General features: G+C 39.3%; 1 protein-coding gene across 6 annotated transcripts in view; it reads right to left on the bottom strand.

Moving 5' to 3' along the window:
- Positions 1-23341, bottom strand: part of LOC127799176 (uncharacterized) — a 64275-nt gene that overhangs the window by 6377 nt on the left and 34557 nt on the right. The window contains exons 1-3 of one of the 6 annotated variants that reach the window (XM_052332938.1): positions 21815-22173; positions 21506-21698; positions 15953-16039 (exon numbers count right to left, since the gene is read on the bottom strand). The exons of 3 other annotated variants lie outside the window; for them this stretch is intronic. In XM_052332938.1, coding sequence (XP_052188898.1) covers positions 15953-16039; positions 21506-21698; positions 21815-21885 — 351 coding nt within the window. In that variant the 5' untranslated portion in view covers positions 21886-22173. Of the gene's footprint in view, positions 1-15952; positions 16040-21505; positions 21699-21814; positions 22174-23341 lie in introns of those variants that run through there. 2 more of the 6 variants (XM_052332941.1, XM_052332939.1) reach the window with 2 other exon arrangements.

The following is a 23341-nucleotide window of genomic DNA, read 5'->3' as shown; positions in this document are numbered from 1 at the left end:
ATGCATACAAAACCACCCCTCTCCAACCCCTGTAAAGTGAGGAGCCTCATGCATTAGGGACACCCTTTCTACATACATGCACATCATTGCAGAATGCCATTGAAATACAAAGCAGACAGTATACATGTCAAAGATACTCAACTAGGTTGTTGTAACACTACAAAGGTATTCAACCAGATGGTAAGGTATTCAACTAGATTGTATGCTATATCTATAAGTAGGTTTGGCTTTCTTCAAAGAAAGGAACAATCTATGATCAATTATGCTACAGTGCAGTTAGCAATCAGGTGCAGAGTTTCTCTAGAACATTACCAAGCGATCCAGGACTTCCTCAGGCTGGCATTGTCTTTCTTAGACCAACGACTAGAGATGCCAAATGATATTTTGTTGTAATCACTTGTATTAGATTAGCTTTGGTTTTCTCAGGAGAGTTTCTTAAACTGTTAGCATTTGTATATCACTTGTTTTATTCTAGAAGGATTGTTTCTAGAAGGGTTAGTTAACAGATTTTTTAGTTCAATTAGTTGGTTGTAACTACCGGTCTTTAAGATGCTTTCTGTTTACCGCCTCTATGTTGTATAAATAGAGGTCGGGTGTGAGGCTTTAGTATGGGCTTTTATTCTGTCTTGAGATGAGAGGGTGAGAGGAGTATGCACTCGGTTTACTTGAGAACTAAGAGGGTATACCTTTGTATCTTGGGTAGGGAAACTCTCAGCAGTTCTGGGTATAAGGCTGGTGAGATTATTGGTGCATGCAATCCTTGGAGTTTCATTCAAGATAGTGAAGAAAAAATGCCTTGGGCAGTCTAGATGTAGGTCTTCATAAAAGACCGAACCAGGATAAAATTGTTGGTGTTCTTGTTTCTCATTTTGTGTTCGTATTTTTTGAGTTTCATTAATTCTTGTGTGCGTCAAAGATCTGAGTGATTCTGTAAAGAGTTTTGTTGTGAGTGCGAGTGTCATTGAGAGAAAGAGAGCTGTGAGATTATTCCAACATATTTTTTTCCTGACACACGGCATGGGAAGGGCAGGCTTACTTAGAAAGATATTTGGCATTGCAGCTCGCTTTGGAAGGGGTGGCTTTGTTATTTCATTTTGCATATTTACAGTATCTTGATTTTCCATTTCCCTTCTAATAGAAGTTAGCATATGTGAGAATCCAGTATCAAATGAACCATGTCAAGGATCTTGTAACCTAGACCAAAATTCCATAGGGATTCTAGAATGTTCTTTTGGATCCATTCTTGGAGAATGTACATAGGAGGGGACAAATTACCATGGACTAGCACTACATATATAAGATCAGCAAGTCAATGATTCACCTTCATCTCCATTGTCATATGGTACAGAAAGACTAAAGACCTTCTCAGTCTATTTTGAGTTAAGTGGATGAAGCTTGGCCTCAGCCTCAACAGGCTTGCCTAAACAACAACAAAAAACTATCTTAATCGTGTCTCAACCATCTTATTTTCTATAGGAGTCACTTTGACTTTTAAAAAATAACCTCGTTTTAGTTTCATCTTTTCTTATATGACTGCACATTCATTGTATCGTGGTTATCTCATTGAGCTCATTTTTTCCACGGGTTGGTGCATCACCAACATCACCATTGTTTTTGGACTAAAAATCAGATTGGGAAGGAAAAGATGAGGAGATCAAAGGGAAGGGCTCGAAGAAATTGGGTTTTCAATGTTTGTCTTCTTGAGTATTATTCTCCCCCTAGAGAGAAACTTGGGGGCAGAAGGATTGATCTTCAACAACGGAAACATCACACGAGATCAGGAACCGTTTCGTAAAAGGTTAATAGCACTTATAGCCCCCTTGTGTGGAGGAGTAACCAAGAAAGACACATTTGAGAGCTTTAGGATCAAGAGAATTATGGACCCAAACACACGAGGTTCAAGAGAATTATGAACCTGAGAGGAAGGAAAGACAAAAACAATGCAATGAGAGGCGTTCGGTATTGAAGGACTTTGGAGGGAACACGATTGATAAGAAATGCTGATGTAAGAAGGCTTCACCCCAAAAAGAGTGTGGAACATGACTAACAAACATTATGGATCGAGCATCTTCCAAAAGGTGACGATTTTTTCTCTCAGCAACCTCATTTTGTTAAGGAGTATACACACATGAACTTTGATGAAGTATCTCATACTCTTGGAAATATTCATTTAGTTCACGGGAGAAATACTCTCTATCATTATCCGTACGAAGAATATGGATAGATGACTGGAAAACATTTGTGACACGCTTGTGGAATTGTTTAAAAATTTTAGTCATTTTGGATTTTTCCATCATCAAGTAAACCCAACATACTCAAATATGGTCATCAATAAGAATAACAAACCATCGTTCCTCGGTTAAATTGAACACTCGTGAAGGTCCCCTGATGCGGACACTGATCAAGACCCGGCCCAAGCCAAGGCCAAGCCAACCACGCCCGAATAGTAGCACCAGAACAGTATTTTAATACTTCATATGTTTTAGGATTCTACTTGATTTAGGATTCTATTTCATGTTTCTACTTGATTTAGAATTTTATTTCATATTTGATTAGGATTTATTTCTATTAGGATTCTAGTTGGATTTTGTTTACAAATATTAGATGGATTTAGATTAGCCAAATACTATAAATATGCCTAGGATCTAGAGTTTGTAATCAAGTTTTTTCTCAATCAAATTTCAACAACCTATATGGGTTTTCTTAGCAAAACAATCTTATTTTTGCATCTTCTTGAAAGCCAAGCTTCAACCATTGAAGTTTACTCTTTCAATGGTTTATTTTGTTGTGTTTTTTTCACACACATGCTACACGTTGCGTCATCCCCACACATCACTATGAATTAAATGGAATGGAGTAAAAGGTTTGTACGCGTGAGGTGGATAAAATGCATGGGTTTGTTTGGCAAGAGTACAATAATCACACTAACATGATGAATGATCTTTATTAATTAACAAATGAGGGTACAGACGCTTTAAATAAGAGAAACTGGGGACGCCTAATCTATGATGCCACAACAGAACATTGGAATTAGAAAACAAGGAAAAAAAAATAGGCAACTTTTGACTTGAAGGAGAACCAACACCTAACAAGTAATAGAGACTAGCTCGCTCCTTAGCATTCCCAATCGTCCTCTCCGATGACAAATCTTGAAATTTATGGCCAGAAGGGAAAAATATTACTGAACAGTTCAAATCTTTGGTTAATTTACTCGCTGAAAGTAAATTGCACTATAAATTTGGAACATGAATAACTGAATTCAATTGAGTTCCATATCTCCTCTCCTTGTTGCTGTGCACATGGACCCATCTGCTACAGTAATACCAAGATTTTCCTTACATGGTTGATAGTTACTGAATCTTGTATTAGAGCTTGTCATATGGTCAGAAACACCTGTGTCCACTATCCAAGCATCATGTGAGCCTTTACATAACAATAAGAAAAAAATACCTTTATTGGATGTAAGCGCTGCAGAGTTGGTGGAGATTGATGGGAAAGTTTTGGAGGCAGTTGTAACTAATGAGGAAGCCATCAGTTTTCGGAGAATTTCCATTTGCTCTGTTGAGAATGGTTGAGAGGCTGCATCAATTGTTATCTCAACCACATAGGCATTCTTTCTCCTCTGGCTTTGTGGCTTCCAATCTAGGGGCATGCCATGAATATCCTAGCATGTCTTTAGTATGGTTGGACTTCTTACAATGCTCACACCACAAGCGCTTGTCCTTTCCAAAAGGACCTTTCGGATTGTATCCTTCATTTCGATTTGCAACTAAAGCAGATCTTTGGACTGTTGTCTCGGTGGATGAGCTCTGAACTGGAGAAAACATCACTTTTCTCCTTGCTTCTTCACGCTGGACTTCAATAAAAACCTCCTTCAATTTAGGTAGAGGCTTTGTGCCAAGATACGTCCTCAAACGTCATCAAGATCTTGATTTAGGCCTTGTAAGAAATTAAATATTCGATCTCTTTCAACCATCTTATTGTATGGGACTCCATCATCCAAACACTTCCAATCAATATTGTGAAACAAATCGATTTGTTGTCACAATTTTGAGAGTGTATTAAAGTACTCGATGATAGATAATATACCTAGTCAAGTGTTTCGAATTTTAGAGCAAACTTCAAAACTTTGAGATATATCCTCAGTGTCTGAGTAAATCTCTTCCACTGCATCTCACACTTCTTTTGTTGTTTGGTAGAATAGGTACAGACACCCAATCTTTTGCTCTCGAGTTTATCAACCATGCCATCACAATTGAGTTTTCTACTTCCCATACAGTATAGGTGACAGAATCTGATGGAGGTGTTATCATTCCTCTTGTTAAATATCTCATCTTTTCTCTTCCCTTGATCACAAGTAAATACTGATTGATACCACTCTCTAAAATTGCTCCCATTCAATTTATGAGAGATAATTTGTATTGAGGGGTTTTCAGAATGACCGGGTACTAAGGATAATTGGGGGTTAGAGACAGTTGGGATCCTGGTGAATTCTGATGTGGATGAAATGGAGGTGGTCATTTTATAGATAATGGTGGTTACTGGAATTCACGTCAGCGACGATGGTCAGCTAGTCTAAAATCAGTGGGTTGCTACAAACCAGATTTGAGACTATGAAGTCCAGATCTGAGGTCGACGGTCTGATAGACTACCACAAAAAAATCGAAGAAGAGGATCAGGATGGAAGGAGCAATAAGCAATGGCAGAAGCTCGTTGAAGAAACGGCAACAGTGGATGGCGACGGACGATGGTCGGCGACAGTGGACAACGAAACCACCGAGATCTGGATGGGTTGAGAGAGACTAGTCCAACGGTGGTGATGACGTCATGATTGGAGCACCAGAGAGGGAGATCGGAGCAAAAACAGTCTTGGCAAACAGATCTAAAGGGCGACGCGTGGAGACTGCAACGGTGGTTGGGCTCCAAGAGTTAGCCGATCAAAGGTTGGCGTGACGGCGATGAACAGATTGGACACGGAAGCCTGATTGATGGCGGTGAAGTCTGGCGGTCACAAAAGCGACAGACAAAGGTGGTGAGGCCGACGATCGACGATGGTTGTGCGAGGTCGACAACGGTGACGATGGCCTAGGCATCGGTAGTAGCGGAGGGCGAAGGTTGGCGAAAGTCAGAGATGCACGCAACTTTTGGAGACGACGGATGATTGAATGACGAACAAGAGACCCTTCGTCTTCTCTGTTCCTGGTGTTTTGACAGCAACAACAGACTTGTCTACTAGAATAGTGGCAGATCAACGGCGGCTACCGGTGGCTCTAATACCATATAATCAGATAATTGAAACAACAATGATATCTTCACACCCCCAAACCTAATCAACCTACAACATCCTATATACAAAATAACTTGCTAATCCTCCTATTATTCAAACTAAAAGATAAAAAACAAGAAACCAGAAATTATGGACACGTGATTCCCTAATTTGTGGGATCCCATAAATTATAGATCATGTGTCCCCATTTCCTACAGTATCTATCTCTTGATTTAGTCCCTAAAAACTGATTTTAAATTCAGCTTCTTACCTGAGGTTTCACCTGCTTGGCTGCCACCTTACATATTTTGTTTTAGCAACTGTCTAAGAATAGCGCTTCACCTTTTTGAAGTGTCATTTTGGGACCCTCTTCCAGTGTTTATTAATAAATTTATAGGGTTTCACATCCAAGGTGCGAGGAACGCATATCCAATAGTGCCCAAAACTGTCGAGCATTACATAGAGTGAATGGGCAGGCAATACTTGCTGAAAGTGTGCGCCTCTCGGGCAAATGTTATGATATGAAAGCTAAGACTTCATCCTTTCTGTTGTTTACACAACATGGGCACAACTTCGGCAAGTGTTTTACTTTATTTATATAAAAACATCTAACCAAAACAAAGAACCATATCTTAAATATTTCTCTCAAATGTTTACTAGTTTATGCATCTTTTCCTTATAGTGCTTGAAATTTTGTGACCTCTAGGAATTTGAATAATATAAACCAGAAACTGCTTCAATAGGAATGCATCTACAGAAAAAATAAATAAATAAAAACAAAAATATTGTTACAAAATTTTCAATAAGAAATGATTTTATGGTTATAATATACATACGTTATAGATTTATTTACTTTCTCTTGAGTATAAATCCACTACATATTTTATTTTCTTTTAAGTATACATCATTAGAATGGATATTTAATGACACATCCATTATATACATCTTGATAAGTAGCAATAGATAGAAAAAGAAAGTGCTAGAAGGTAATGAACCTTATATAAAAGTACAAAAGATCTTTTACGAGGAATGTTCATCAAATAAATGCAACAAGAATGAGAAAAGTGGGTCGGATCATTCCTTCACAAGAAAGATAGGGAAATGAGAATGGCTACTTAAGACAGATAAGAAACAAAAAGGAATAACCATTCATGTGATGAAGACATATCCTGAAGCATCTCTTATTCTTTAATATTTTTTTATAAGAACAAAGACATATCTTGAAGCATCTCTTATTCTTTAATATTTTTTTATAAGAACATCTGTTTTGAGTAATTTATGTATATACTGAGGGGGCGTTTGTTAATCAAAATATGAGTTGAAAAAGTCAAGATATGGGATGCATCCCGGACTTCTATCATTTCCAATATATTTGTTAAGCTTATCTGATCATTCTTGAAAAAATCATTAATAACCTTTTATCTTGATCTTTCAAGATATACTTATTTCTCCCCTCCCTCAAAATAAGCATATTTTGGTCTTTATAGATAAGAAAAAAATGACATTTGTATCCTCTAGTGCATTTTAAAAAAATTAACAAACAGCTTAATAAAAATCTTAAAATGTTTCCCAACTTTATTTTGACCATTCCATATCATGGTCCGAAAATCATTTCGGACTTATCTTGATACTCCCTTATCTCGCTCATTTTAACATACGCTACCTAAAAAGACATCTGAATTAGTCCAGCAAGCATGAAGCGGTTCCAGTTTGAAAAGGTATAAGGAAAAACCTAGGACAAAACACAAATAAAGCAGAGAGAGAATTCTGGAGATTGCACTAGCTTCGTATTTCATAAATTGAAAAATTAAAAACAACAAGAGTGCACTACTGCATATATATAACAGTAAGCCTCTTACACTTGCATAACACTTACACAGATTAATGACCTAATACAAATAACACAGCAGAGAAATAAAGAAATAGACCGAACAAGAATAAGTGTTGTTGCAAACACAACATGCTTTCACATCCCCCCTCAATTAGAACTCCCTTGCTCTTTTGACTGGTGATCATTTATAGAGGCATAAGAAATCCTGTGAGCTGGAGAAAATCTTAGACCAAGCTTGGTACACAAAAACTAAAACCGACTTTTTGATAATTCTTTAGTGAGAATGTCAGCAACCTAATATTCTATGGGCACATATCTGATTTCAATTTCTCCTTTTTCAACCTTCTCTCGAATGAAATGTACATCAAGCTCAATGTGCTTGGTTCGACCATGAAAAACAGGATTTTCAGCCATACTCTTAGCAACCAAATTATCACTCCATAAAATAGGCCTTGAAGAAAAGCTACAAGGATCCCCCAACTCTATGAACAAAGATTTCAACAAAAGTAGCTCAGTTACACCATGAGCTATAGCTCTATATTCAGCCTCTCCAACCGATCGTGCAACAACAGATTGCTTACTGGAGCTCCAAACAATCAAATTAGATCCAAGATAAACACAAAGCCCACTAGTTGATCTTCTTGTGATCTTGCAACCTGCATGATCAGCATCTGCATATACTGAAAGTGCCAAATCTCCTGGAGATGGGCAAAAGAATAGACCATAACCTACCGTCCCTTTCAAGTATCTGAGTAACCTCTTACAAGCAGTCCAATGCTATAGCTTAGGAGCAGTTAAAAACTGACTTACCGTCCCTTTCAAGTATCTAAGTAACCTCTTACAAGCAGTCCAATGCTGCAGCTTAAGAGCAGTTAAAAATTGACTTAAACGATTTACCACAAAAGCTATATCCGGACGCGTGTAGGTTAGGTATTGAAGAGACCCAATGAGAGTTCGATATAATGAGGGATTAGGAAATACTTCACCATCATCAGTGAGACAGAAACCAGATGAGGTAGGAGTTGCACAAGGTTTACAATCAGTCATATCTGCTTTCTTTAACAGATCAAGGGTATATTTAGATTGAGTCAAATAAATCCCACTTGAATCTCTAAAAGCTTCAAACCCTAGAAAATAATTAACTGATCCTAGAGTTTTCAGTGCAAAAGTACTCTCCAAATCTTTAATACACTTAATAGCTGAAGAATTAGATCCAGTTATGAGAATATCATCAACATAGACTAAAAGAAAAAGTACATAATCAGCAGTGCATTTACCAAAAAGATATGCATCAGACGTTGCCCTGTAAAACCCCACTGAAGAAGAGCAGATTTTAACTTCACATACCAAGCACGAGGTGCCTATTTTAAACCATATAGAGATTTAAGCAGTCTACACACATGAGAAGGATATGTAGAATTCACAAACCCTTCTGGTTGGGTCATGTACACAGCCTCATCTAAGTCATTATTCAGAAACGCGTTATTAACATCCACTTGTTGGATGTCCCAACCAAAAGTAACAGCTAGAGAGAATAGGACTCTGATTGTTGGAGCCTTCACCACGAGGCTAAAAGTATCACCATAATCAACACTGGGTGTTTGTAAAAATCCTTTAGCCACCAAGCGAGCTTTGTATTTAAGGACTGAACCATCTGATTTGTATATTTCACCCGAAAAACCCATTTGCTTCCAATAAGATTCATCTTATTAGAAAATGGAACAAGATCCCACGTATTATTACGTTGCAAAGCTGAGAATTCCTCCTGCATAGCCTGCAACCGTCGAGAATCTACCAAAGCCTCATGAACTGAACAAGGCTCTAGGCTACTTACTAAGGCATGAGGAGAGGTGGTGACAAGTTGTTGAGCTTTAGACCTTGTTACCATTGGATGAACATAGGGTGCAAAACCAAGTTTAGACTTAGAAACAGAAGTAGGGTTGGGTGAAGGACAAGAAGAAACAAGCTGCTGTTCCCTTACAACTGACTCAAAATCAGAAGCACGGAGATCATTAGAACTTGAAACAACAAGTGACAAGGAAGGATGCAAGGGCGATGCTACTCTTGGAGAAGAAAAACGTGAAGTAAGTGATTGAAGATAAGAAGTAGAATATCCTAGTCCATTGGGTGAAAAAGAAGAAGAAGAACGAGGGAAAGTAAACAATGAAGGAAAAGGAAATTCATTTCGATTAAACTGAACATGCCTTGAAACATAAACTTTCCCATAAGGATGTAGACACTTATACCCGGCTTGAGAATGACAATACCCTAGAAACACATATTTCGTGGAGTGAAAATCGAATTTATGCTTGTTATATGGTCTTAGGAGGGGAAAACAAGCACAACCAAAAGGTTGCAACAAAAAATAGTTTGGTGGTTTGCCATACAGCAGTTCAAACGGAGTACACAACCGAATAGAAGAAGCTGGCAGCAAGTTAATGGTATGACTGCAGTTTGAAAAGCATCTACCCAAAATTTAAGAGGCATTTGAGAGTGTGCTAAAAGAGTTAAACCCATTTCAGCAATATGCCGATGCTTTCCTTCTGCCACTCTATTTTGCTGGTGGGTATATGGACATGAAAATCGTGGTCAAATTCCATGGCTTCTAAGGTATGGCAAAAAGGCTTTGAACTCCACCCCATTATCAGTTTGTAAAGCTGTGAGCTTTGAATAGTATTGAAGCTCAGCAAACTTGTGAAAAGTAATAAAAGTAGATAGAGCATCAGATTTAAGTTTCAAGGGGTAAAGCCAAGTATATCGAGTATAAGCATCTACAAAGATGATATAATATCTATAGCCCTCTATAGACAAACTTGGAGAAGGTCCCCATAAATCTGAATAAACAAGTTCCAACGATTTTGTAGCTGTAATAGCACAATCACTAAATGGAAGTTGAGGTAACTTTCCAATTTTACAAGAGTCATAAAATGGAATAGAAGATGAACAAAGAACTTGAATTTTATTCATAATATGTCACAATACACGAGATGATGGATGTCCCAAACTTGCATGCCATTGTTTACAAATTGAAGAATCTGTAAGAATTACATTGACACAGGGAGTAGACAACTCATGACAAAATGAGCGTCGTTTATTACACGTATGTCTCAACTGTTTATTACAAGCATTCAAAAAAGTATTAAGCTGAATAGAATCGGTAGGCACAATAAGATGAACAGAATTGCTGGTTGCCACAGGAACAAATGCGGAATCCAGCTGGTATAGTCCATCCTTAAGGTGACCGTGAAGTAGCACCAGTCCAGAGTCCTTAACAGGTTTAGGAGGTAATTGGGGAGGAATTGGGGACTTAGATCGGAAAGATGGGAGGAAGTTAGAGAGAACAAGACAGAGAGGGAAAGAAAAAGAGAGATTAGAGAGAAATTGGAGAGAGATTGAGAGAATGCAAGAGAGGGAAATAAGAGATTTCAATTCATCAATTCAAGCATATCCACTCTCTTACAACAATGGCTTATTTATAGCCTCCGGCCATCATCCCCCCATGTGCAATACAACTATAAGCCTAACAAGTCTATATCCTTATTACAAAATTGCCCTTATACTACTATTAGGGACATGACACTTCCCCCCGCCTTGAAACATTTCTTGTCCCCAAGAAATGCCAAACCTCCACAACTTCCCATATCCTTTTTCCTTCTCTTCCACAGCTTGCATGGAGAAGTTTTGAAAAAAATCTATATGCATAACAAATTTGCAGTGGTTCTCATGTACTTTAATTCTTCATCACTTTTCGCAACAATATCCACAAATGCCTTAAAATGCGGCAATGTAGAAATGTCGAGTCTAGGAGTTGCTGCAACATTAATTTCCGCCATCACTCCATCCATCATTGTAGTAGGCAAAAATCCCAAATGGCCATCTATAGCAATAATGCACAAAGCCGCAGCAGCTTTGTTCTCCATGGCCAAGCTTTTGATTGCTACATCTATCTTCCTCAGCTTTCCTCTCGTGATAGCTATTTGCCAAGATTCCTCACAACTTTGAATCTGTTGTTGATGAGGGAAATGCCTAATAGGGTCATAACTCATAGGAGATTTCCCTTGGCTGGGAGAAAAATCATCTGAAACACCTGTCTTGTTTACCTCTATTCCCTCCAACATAAAAAACTGGTTTACACCTTTTGAATTATGGTCTACATCTTTGGAAATGACAGCAACATGGTGACACCATTTAAGATCTGCAAAACTTCCTCCTGCTAGTGTCGTCTTCACCATCTCGTTAGCTAAGGAATCCTCAGCATTATCCGAAACCATAGGCAATGGTATAGTTATAGTATCCTTAGGAGCTCCACCATCAATTCCTTTTCTGATAGAATACTGATTCGGAACACCATCCGATCCTTTTGTCCCTGCTCTAATCACCAAAGGTAACGGATTAGCTTTAGCTTCCTCGGTCAGTTCCTCAAATGCTGCCCCCGTTTCCTCTCTTAGCTTTTCGGTAGTTGCATCTTAAAATAGTAGTTCTCCTTTTAACTTCTCAACCAATGCAACAGAATTCCCTTCAACATTGCAAGTTGTCGACATTGATTGAGCCTGTGTCTTATTTAGAACAACAGGACCAATTTCAAATTCTGAAAATTCAGAGATGTTTATCTCCAATTCCAGAAATCCCTTGTTGCATGCTCCTTCTATTGCTCTCTGATTGACTGCATCAATCATTTCTTGTTTTGGGCTTCCGTGATTGTCATCTAGTCCATCTTCACCAAGAATTTCTTTTCCAAAGGAATCAGTACCTGCTATCCCAACCACCGGATTGTTACAGCTTCCCTCTATGTAATGTTGTTCACCGCCAAAACTACTCCTAACTTTGCAGTCATCCTTCTTGTCATTGCTGCCTAAATCCGAATATTTCTTCTTCTGCCCAGAATCTAAAGCAGGCAATGACTTGGCCTTCCACAAGCTTGACTTCTCCTTAGGCTGCTCCATTTCAAGGAAGTCTTCTTTCTTAAAACTTCCATGATAATCCTCAAAGAATTCTATAGGGAAGCTATAATGATACTTCTTAGTAAGTATCATTGCAAACTCCTGCAATTGTTCGTGTAGCACCCGGCCGAATTCCTTGCTCGATTCATGTACCACACTTCTTGTTCCCTTGTCCAATTGGTTAATCCCCTTCTCCTATTTCTTGTTGTTTCCCGCTTAAATTGCAGCCTTCTTTTGCTGCCATTGAGGCTCCAATTGCCTCATGCGTGCATTGCTATCCATGGCTGATTTTTTTTTTCACAAACCGTATACTTTGAAATCCGACGTTTCTGCTGTGCAAATACTTCCGGACTTGATTGAATTGATTCCGCTTCCAGATTCACCTCACGAAATTCCTGAGATCTGGATCTGCTTTGCCTCCAAATCCGATTCAATTCCGATTAACTGAATCGGTGATGGACCTCAATTAATCGGATCAACTCTGCCTCAATTCACCCTTCTTGCCCAATCACTGACTTGGAGGACCCACAGAATCGTTTCTAACCGTTTGGGATCGAACTTGTTTGCTTGTGCTCGCTTCACCCAATCACTTCTCTAAAACGCCTCTGGACCAACAACTCGCTGATGTTCAACAGTGGCGTAGGAACTCGTTTCTCATCGTCAACTTCCTAATTTGCGTCAATTGCCGAAGTATGCTTCACCTTCACACGTCTTCAAATCTAGGCTGAGATTAGCAACGTTTCCAGCCACGAAACTACCGCTGCGCCACTCTGATTCGCCTCCAATTTCAACTCGATATTACTGCAGACCTCTCCTAGCCTACATCGTCTTCACTTCCGAGCCGAAGTGGCTTTGCTCGGTTTTGCTTTTCAATTCCGAGTTTGCTATACTCAACGACACCTTCCAAATCCAAGTTCAATTCCGAATTCAGTCGTTGCTTCTTCCCCAAGGAGCGTTGCCTCCAATATTCAAGTCGCAGTGGATTACGGAACCTACTCCACTTGCTGTTTCCAACTTGCAACAGTTGTGACCCTCCCAATCACCGTCCAGTGGTTGCGACCATCAGCTCATTTATAGACTTCACCTGAATTGCTTCACATAATCGCCAAGGAAAACGCCTGGTTCCAACAGAAAACTATCGACTCACCTCTGATCACCAACTGCGAACGCTCCTATGTTCGCGTTGCCTCTGTATAAATCATTGTTCACTCAACTACCTGGCCTAATCACCTTCAAATTTCGAACTGAAATTATAGCCAACTAATCAATCAGAATTCTCCTATTAAAATCGCTTGGGTTGCTCGCCTGCTAATTCTAATTAGCTGAAATTGCTCCAAGAGTTGTCGGAAGCATAGTCGGAACGGCCTAGCCAAGTCGTTTTCACACGCCTTCACAATCTGGACCTTAATTCAGATTCTAGAGCCAAGAATTCCTCCGACGAAATCACTGAGGCTGATTTAACCTGCAAAATTTGAACACATACTACTAGAATTCACAACTTGAATGGCTGGCTCTCTTCAAATCGAATCAAATCACAGCCAAGGATTGGTGGCTCTAATACCAATTGTCATGAACCTAGGGTTCATAACAGGTTTAGGAGGTAATTGGGGAGTTAGATCGGAAGAGATGGGAGGAAGTTAAGGAGAACAAGACAGAGAGGGAAAGAAAGAGAGAGAATAGAAAGAAATTGGAGGGAGATTTAGAAAATGCAAGAGAAGGAAATAAGAGATTTCAATTCAACAATTCAAGCATATCCACTCTCTTACAGCAATGGCTTATTTATAGCCTCCAACCATCATCCGTCCATGTGCAATACAACTATAAGCCTAACAAGTCTATATCCTTCTTATTACAATATTGCCCTTATACTACTATTAGGGACATGACAGTATTAAGCTGAATAGAATCGGTAGGCGCAATAGGATGAACAGAATTGCTGGTTGCCACAGGAACAAATGCGGAATCCAGCTGGTATAGTCCATCCTTAAGGTGATCGTGAAGTGACACCAGTCCGGAGTCCTTGTCCTTGACCACACAAGAATTTGAGTCAAACTCAGTTATGACAGTTATCATGAGTTAACTGAGACACACTAATCAAGTTCTTCTTTATTTGAGGAACATGAAGAACATTAGGTAATGAAACATGTGAAGAAAATTGAGTAGTACCAACACTTGTAATAGGTAAAGACTTACCGTTACCAATAGTCACTTTATCACCACCATAATAAGGAGAATGAAGAGACAAATTGTTTAGATTTGAAATAATGTGATTTGTGGCACCTGAATCCACAAACCAGGAAGAATCAAAGGGAACAGGTGAATGTGAATGTGAAGATTGATAAGTTTCTAGTGGACGAGAATTAGGTCCATAAGGAAAGCCATGATTAGAGCCTATCTCAGTCATGTAGGCTTCGTTAGAGTCACGATGAGAGGCTAAATAAGCACGAGGACCAATTGAACCACCACCTTCAAAAGACTTACCGGAATTCCTCTGAAAATTTTTATCAAATCTGTGATAGCATTTATCAACAAAATGCTCTGGTTTTCCACAAAGTTGACAGTAGATACGTTTTCCACCAGATGACCTACCTCTACCTCGACCTCCTCTATTACCATAATTTCCTCCTCTAGTGTTGTAACCTCCTCTAGAATTATTGACAAATCCATTCCTTGATTGAGATGAATATGAAGCCACATTTACGGACATTGAAGACATAGAGGAATCAAAACCAGCAGACGACAGTGGCAAATTTTGCGAGGCTAATCTTTGCTCATGCATTAGGAGAAGATATTGAACCTTTTCTAAATTTATCTCATCCATGTGATCGGTTATAAGGCCAACAACTATTTCATAGTCATGACCTAAGCCATTTAAGATCGCTAACAACAGTTCTTTATCTTGCAAAGGTTCACCTATAGTTGCTAAAGAATGGCCTATTGTCTTGATCTTTAGTGTATAGTCATTAATGGAGAGATCAGACTTCTTGATGGAACGCAACTGTTGTTTTAACTGAAAAGACTTTGTAATTGTCCGTCTAGAATATAAATTCTCTAGTGTAGACCATATCTCAGTAGCTGATTCGCACTGAATTACCTAAGCCAAGACCTCTCGTTCAATAGTTGAAAATAGCCAGCCAAGAAGAAGTTGATCAGACCTTAGCCAATTCATATATTCCTCGTTCAATCTCGTAGCCTCAACATTGCTACTTTCTGGATCAGCGACATATTTAGGAGGCGGAGTCGATCTTTGTAGGAACGGTACTAGATCAAATGCTCGAATGGTAGCCAACACTTGAGCTTTCCAGAAAATATAATTTCCTAAATCGAGCTTAATCAGAGCAAAGTTCAAAGCCTTTGCAATTGCACCAAAATCAAATTGCGAGGCAGTAGAAAGCGAGGAGGATGACTCAGGAGGACGAAGAGAATAAGAGGTACTATGCGAAGGATTCGACGCCATGACTTTCGTCTATGGCTCTAATACCATGAAAAAGTATAAGGAAAAACCTAGGGCAAAACACAAATAAAGCAGAGAGAGAATTCTGGAGATTGCACTAGCTTCGTATTTCATAAACTGAAAAATTAAAAACAAAAAGAGTGCACTGCTGCATATATATAGCAGCAAGCCTCTTACACTTACATAACACTTACACAGATTAATGACTTAATACAAACAACAAAGCAGAGAAATAAGAAATAGACCGAACAAGAATAAGTGCTGATGCGAACACAACATGCTTTCACACAGTTCAAAGGACACTAAGAATAAAATTATCAGCACAAAGTCAAAACTGAAAAGGTTGGTTTACCTGCATTTCCAGCATATATGTCATATTTTTTTAAGTTTTAGTAAGCAAAATTTCCAGGACGCAGTCCAGCAAGGTAAATCATTCGTCATAAACTATTGGCTTGACTTACCTTTGCGCATGCTGTGGCTTCAGTTGAAGCTTCACTACTGACAGGGGGAATAGCCTCCAACTCATAATCTAGATCACTATCATCATCCTGCCAGGTAAAATCAAACAACTTGAGAAACAATTAATCATTTTTTCCTTTTTTTCTTTTTTTTGTTTCCAATGAGTAGAGAAACAACAAATTTTCATTCAATCATGCAATGCAACCATTTGAGATGATCAGTCACTATCAGAACATAGTAATAAGGATGAATGTCCATAAGTGCATCCTCCAGGAAGTAAAGAGTTATTTGGTACTCAAATCAGTGAAACAGCGGAAGAAAAGTTTTCTGAAGACTGAAATGGGAGAGGAGATATCATTCCACATTTCAGCTGGGTTCCAAAGTGCATTCACCACCCTCTCCCTCCTCACCATATCTCATTAAGAGAGTAATAGACAAGGGACCCCATAATTGGCTAATTACCTAATAACAACAATTTACAGTTACCACATCTATGAACATGGCATGTTCTGAGTCATGGTACAGAAATGGGTACATGATACATTAGTATGCTAATTTTTATACAAAGAGGATAGCTTTTATTGATTCATTATTTTTTGTCATGGTAGGTTTTATAGTTGTACTCGGGTCAAAATTAGTTGGATTGATACTTTGCTATTACTGAAGCTGGTTTGTTTTGCTTTGAATTCCTTTTTATGTTCTAGTACAACTTATGCATTGAAGAATCCTATGCAAATGAAATCCAGTTTGAATATAATTCAAAATGCAACAAAATATACAAGTAAGCGCGGTAGATGATGTGGAACATCTTGCAAGTGTCTATTTGGACCAAACAGAGAGGCTAAAGCCAGTTCGAAAGAGACCAAAAGAAGCCCAATGAGCTCTTTCAATTTTAGGGTTTTCTATGTTTCCTACTTTAATTAGGATTTGAATTTTGTTTTTTGTTTCCTGATTCAACTAGGATTTCCTTTTTCTAGTGAATTAAGGTTTAGAATTAGCCTGTAAGTATTCTTGTTCTAAGTATTAGGGAGCAGCTTTTGAATAATATCAGATTTCTTATTCTAAATTCAGTTTCATCCACAGTTTCAACATGAAACTAGTTAACGTTGCTTCCTATGCTGCGTCAATTGGTATTAGAGCAAGCAAGCTCGCCCAGTTTGATGGCCGATGACGACAACGTAGGCAACAGCGGTTCCCTTGGCAGTGAACAGGGAACTGAGGCCTCAAATCCTGAGGCAGCAATGAAGGCTAAGGAAAACAAGATAGATCTTCAATTCCAACACCTAGAGCAGCGTTTCAAAGAGATGGCAAATCGCCTAGACACCTTAGCCCTAAGTGCCAACATAGATGAAGAAAACAAGGCGCTACCTGCAAGAGATGAAGTTGCTCATGCGCGCGATGGTCATTTTGGCAAACTTGGTTGGTCCTGCAAATCAACAAAGGCAGCCTACCTATGATGATGATACAGAAGATGAATACCTAGAGGAACCTGTGAGAGATTATTGCAAGAATAATCAATACAATCGAGGTAACCGAAGAAACGCTTACGGGGACAGGGATGAGTTCAAGTTGAAGGTAGACATTCCACACTTCAGTTGTAATCTAAATATCGAAGAATTTCGAGACTAGATGACGTGTTGGACAGATTACATGGTGCTAAGTGGTTTTCAAAATTAGACTTGAGGAGTGGATACCATCAAATTTGAATTAGAGCAGGGGATGAGTGGAAAACGGCCTTTAAGACTAAGGAGGAGTTGTATGCGTGGTTGGTGATGCCATTCAAGTTGACTAGCACCCCAAGCATGTTCATGAGATTGATGAACCAAGTACTAAAACCTCTTATTGGAAAATTTGTGGTGGTGTATTTTGATGATATCTTAATTTATAGTTGATTTGACAAAGAGCACCTCTCACGCTTGAGGGAAGTACTGCTAGTCTTGTAGAAGAATAAGTTGTACGTGAACCTAAAGAAGTGCGGTTTCATGACAGATAAACTTCTATTCTTGGGCTTATTGTCAGTGCTGAAAGAATACAAGTAGATGAAGAAAAGATTCGAGCCATCTGAGAATGGCCAATCCTGAGAACTGTCAATGAGGTGTGAAGTTTCCATGGGTTGGCAACTTTCTACAAGTGTTTAATACGCAACTTTAGTAGCATCACAGCACCCATAACCAAGTGTCTGAAGAAGGGGAAATTCCAATGGGGAGAGGAAGCCAACACTAGTTTTGTTGTGTTAAAAGAAAAGTTGTGTACTACCACCGTATTGGCGCTGCCAGATTTGACAAGTTGTTTGAAGTGGAATGTGATGCTAGTGGAGTAGGGATAGGGGTAGTCTTGTCCCAAGAGAAGAGGCCCATAGCATACGTCAGTGAGAAGTTGAGTGAAGCAAGGCAAAAGAGGAGCACCTAGGACAAGGAATTCTATTCAGTTGTCCGAGCTTTAAAACATGAGAGCATTATCAGGTTGGGTGAGAATTTGTTCTATACTCAGATCATGAAGCTTTGAAGTACTTGAATAGCCAGAAACGAATAAGTAGTGATATGCATCCCAGGTGGTCTCATTTTTTTCAAAAATCCCCTTTTAAACTGAAGCACAAGTCTGGAGTGCAGAATTGGCAGACGTTGTAAGCAGGCGAGCAGATTTATTGATGACAATGAGCACAAAAGTTGTGGGTTTTTGAACAACTGAATGAGTTGTATGAGACAGATGAGAATTTCCAAGTTCTTTAAGAAAAGTGCAATAGCAACAAACTTGCAAATGATTTTCACATCAATGAGGGGTACTTGATGAAAGGAAATCAGCTTTGTATACCTTGTTCCTCCAGATGAGATACATATACATGCAAAGTTTCTGGTTGAGTGGACATGCTCTCGAATTTAAAAATCACGTTATAGAACTACCATATAATGCTTATAAGGTCATTTCTGTCTATTTGGATTGCTTTAGCAGTAATGGGAACAAAAAGAATAAGAACAAGAATACTTTACATCAAACAAATTTAGCTTTCAAAGGATAATTCAAGTCTAAATGGCACTGTGAATATATGCATAAATTTAAAACAATATTATTGACTATATGTATAAATAAATAGTGATAAGTGAAATTACTAAGACTTGAAATTTAAGCCAATTGGTGCTAGTCAACAAAGCCTTTCCAGTGTGATCTATAATCATATCTGATGCACAACGATCCTCCCTCCAATCTAATAGGATCCCAGCTAGAAAATCCAAACTGTAATCAATTAACAATGGCTATCAGAGTTTTCGGTCAAAAACAAGCGCAACCCAAGGCATTCAAAAGGCCCTTAACTCTCCCAAGAACTCAATACCAAAATCTTCTCTCCCCCTCCAAGAACTCAATACCAAAATCTTCTCTCCCTCCCAATATCTTCACCCTCTACATATATCCATCTCTCCTCCTCAACCACATTCTATTACGTACACTTGTTGGGTTGTTACACAACCCAGCAATTTCCCCACTCTATCCCTTACGCACATGGTTGGTTGTTATGCCAACCAGCCAATTTACCACCCTACCCCTGCTTCTTGGACCTTCTTTGATAAGTCCAATGAACCGGGACCTATCATTACCCCCCCCCCCCCCCCCCCCCCAAAAAAAAAACTTGTCCTCAAGGTGGAAAAATGGAAATTGTTGCTGGATCAAAAGGTAAGGCTCCCAAGTAGCTTCCAATGAGGGTAGCCCCTTCCATTGCATGAGCACCTCTAACACATACGATGGGGGTAGAGACCGCTTGTACGCCAGCCCCCCAATCCTTTCTTCCACCTCGTTGATAATCTCCACCTTGTCGTGAACAATCAGTTTCCCTTCTAGGCTGAGAATCTGGTCAACCTCAGTAACCCCCGCCATCAATTGACATCTCTTTTTAACTTTGGAGAAGAGATGATCTCGTTCATAAACTATAGGTAGTGTATCTAAAGAGCCTATTGGCACCCTAAACATGATCCACACCTTCAAGTTTCTTAGAGCAACAGCAACCAATCTTCCGTAGATAACTTTCATGCCCAAATTCCCATCAATATTTAAGATCTTTGGGTCTATACCATTGGGCTCCACAACAGAATGCAAATTGAGCCCTCGACTTCTAGAAACATGCTGCCCTTCCACCATCGTGACCTACTTGGACGAGGCACCCACCCCCTCATGATGGTGAGAATACATGGGGGGGCCTCCATTATCAACCAACCCCATGTAAAATTTCTGAGAAACCTGGCTAATAGTCAAACCATCTTCCCAGACAACATGGACCATTGATGGCACCCCCTTCCTCGGCAAGATGCTCTCCTTGGCTGTTACCGGATCGGCCGTCCATGGCATTTTAAATGGACCGATCGTCGGCTGCCCTTTTGCCTCGTCGGAGAACTCCGTAACACCATTGTCGTCGGCAGCCACTCTACCTCGTGACACCATGTTCTGCTCAACTGCCAATCCCCCTTCAATATGCAGCTCATCCAATTTCTCCACCGCGCCTTCCTACATGGACCCTAGGCGATTCCTCAGCAGCCCCTTCACCTCTTCCCAGCTTCTCACTCTTCGTCTCCGTTGCACGCACCGGACCGATGAAAGTGCAACACCCTCTAAACACAGTATTGTTGTGTCCATCTTCTCCTCGTCAGCCAGCCCATTCACCGCAACTCCCAACTCCTTACCCGTTGCCTTCCCTGCGCCCACTGGAACCAAGCAAGAGCAGCTCCTTCGAAGCCGAGAGCAACGGAGTCTAACTTCTCCACATCCGACAACTGATTCACGGAGAAGTATCGCTCGGCCCGAAACACCCAACCGTCGGGGTCGTCTTCTTCAAACACCAGCATCTCCAGGTGTTGGCCACTTCCATCCGACCTCCCATAGACGTCGTACTCACCGCCAGCTTCCTTGTGCCGATTTCCCAACTCCGGTGCGACCTTCTCAATCAGGGATGACCCCATCGGTAAGTGCTCGTCCCCTTCCGCCCTTTCTCCTGGTCTTCCCATCTCTCCTCATTCTTTCTCTCCCGTTCCTGCTCTTCCCACCTTGTTCTCATCCAAGCGAACCATTCCAACAAGCTTGCTACCTTCTTCCCCACTGATTGAACCACCCCACTCTATCCCTTACACACATGGCTGGCTGTTATGCCAGCCAGCCAATTTACCACCCTACCCCAGCCTCTTGGACCTTCTTTGATAAGTCCAATAAACTGGGACTTATCACAATCCAAAAGAGATAAAGAACACTAGTGCATCTATTTTTGAATTTATACGTTTACTCTCGGTCCTTGGTCCACAAACCACCCCCCGGCGCGCACGCGGGGGGTGGGTGTTTAAGGCTCAGCAACCCAAGTGTGTAAAGTATTTTAATAATCCACACACCATTGTAACTGTAAAAATGGCCCATCCATAGGCTTTTGCAACTTTACCATGGCACCTTTGAATTTTGGAAACCCCCGACTAACGTATACCCACGCATCAAAATTTTGAAAATCCTCAATTATATTTGGCCTAGGATTTTTCAAGAGACATGAAAATCGATTTACTTAAGCATTCTTAAAGCACAAGACTAACCAGCGGTTCAGACTCATCATCTAATCTATCGACCATTGAATCACGATAAGCCAAATGTCGCCACAGCATCTGGTACTCCCGGGCATTTGAAATCCCAGTTGCAGTCTTCTTCACCAATGCGTTCCAATCAATTTTTACCTCTGGAACCTGAGCAACTTCTTGCAGTAATGACAGCACCGTTGTAGCCGAATACCTACGATATCACAAAATCACTATTTGCATCACTATCTCCGAATCACGCACGCCACATGCTGAGAACCCAAGAATTCGCAAGTCCAAGCAATTAATCGAGCAGAAAGTGAGAAAAACCTTTGGAGCAGAGTTGAGACATCTCCTTCACTGATCGTGCCCTTTTTGTGCTTCTTCGCTTTCTCAACCATTGTGGCGTTGCTTCCGAACTAAAATCGCTTGATTTTGCAGTGGACTTTTCAGTGTAGAGCGCGAGTTCAAAGAGTAACCCCAAAGAGCAAAACCCTAGTTAACCCTGAGAGTGAACCAGGGTTCTGCGAACGAGGAAACTAAGGCAACGTCGTAGTAAGGAGAATCAGAAGGGGTATACACCATTGAAGAGACTAAGCAACACAAGCCGCCCTGTATGGTGGCGAAAGGAAAGGAAGGAGAGAGAGAGAGAGAGAGAGACAGCCAGTGTTTCACTGTTTGGGTGGAAGAAAATGTAAAGAGATCTGTGTTCGGGTTCATTTTCTTTTTACCCTTTCTATTTTTCTATAATATCCCAGGGCCCCTATGTTTTCTTTTATTTTCTTTTCCCCCCTTGGACCTTTCCTTATCTAAAATACCGCCGTGTTTTTGTTTTATTTTCTTTTTCCTATTCTTTGTTTGTGTTTCCCTTTGATAACCCTAAAAATTTAATTTTTTATATAATTTATTTCTTCTTTTGTTATTTTCTTTTCTAATTTTGTAGGATAAGGATAAACTTAATTTAATGATTAGTATCAAATTATCATGGATTGACAAGTAAGAATTATCATATAATATTTATAGTGTTTTACTTTTATATACTTAATTTTGATAATAAAAATAATATTTTATTTAATCCTTAAGTCATGAATTAAGGTTGTGATTTTCAACATAAATCAATTTCAATATCAAGTATTATTTTGTGAGAATGAAAACCAAATAAATTTCAAGTATCGAGATTTCAAAGTCATATTTTTCTAAGTTTGGAATATTAGCATCTTATAAGGAGACATATATGAAAATATTTTCTTTTTATAAAACTAACTCCCGGTAATTCAATAGCTAACATTCATTAGTGATAAAATGATTTTTAACGAATTTTTCAAAAAATAGAAAATGTATATCTTAGAAGTGGTAAAATTACAAAATTTTAAGTTTATACTAAAACTCAAATTCTACTTTTTTATTCTTATGGATTTTGATTTTTTGGATATTTTTATTGAATCCAAATGGGGGTATTTTCTTATTTACATTTATGTATTAAAGTAAATGGAAGGTAAACCCAAATATGTTGTAATGTTTTCAAGCTTCATTCTGTTGACTATCTTCTTTATTTGTCGACTGTGTGCTTCAATCTGTCGATTATGCCTATAAATAGTCGACTATGTGCTTAAGGATAGTCGACTATGCCTATTGTTCTGTCAACTATGTATGGCTTCTGTCGACTATATTTCATTCTGTTGACTATTGTGTAAAGATAGTCGACTATGTTATTTCTTTTGTCGACTATATTTGTATATGATATTCAAAAATTTCTTCATATTTTCGAATCTGTCGACTATGTGAATGTGATAGTCGACTATGACATGTTTTTGTTAGACAATAGTCGACTATGCCTTATTGTCTGTCAATTATGCC

The sequence above is a fragment of the Diospyros lotus genome, chromosome 4 (genome assembly GCF_014633365.1).
Source record: "Diospyros lotus cultivar Yz01 chromosome 4, ASM1463336v1, whole genome shotgun sequence".
Classification (NCBI taxonomy): Eukaryota; Viridiplantae; Streptophyta; class Magnoliopsida; order Ericales; family Ebenaceae; genus Diospyros; species Diospyros lotus.
Note: the sequence above shows the minus strand (reverse complement) of the source record. Positions and strands in the feature narration are given on the sequence as shown.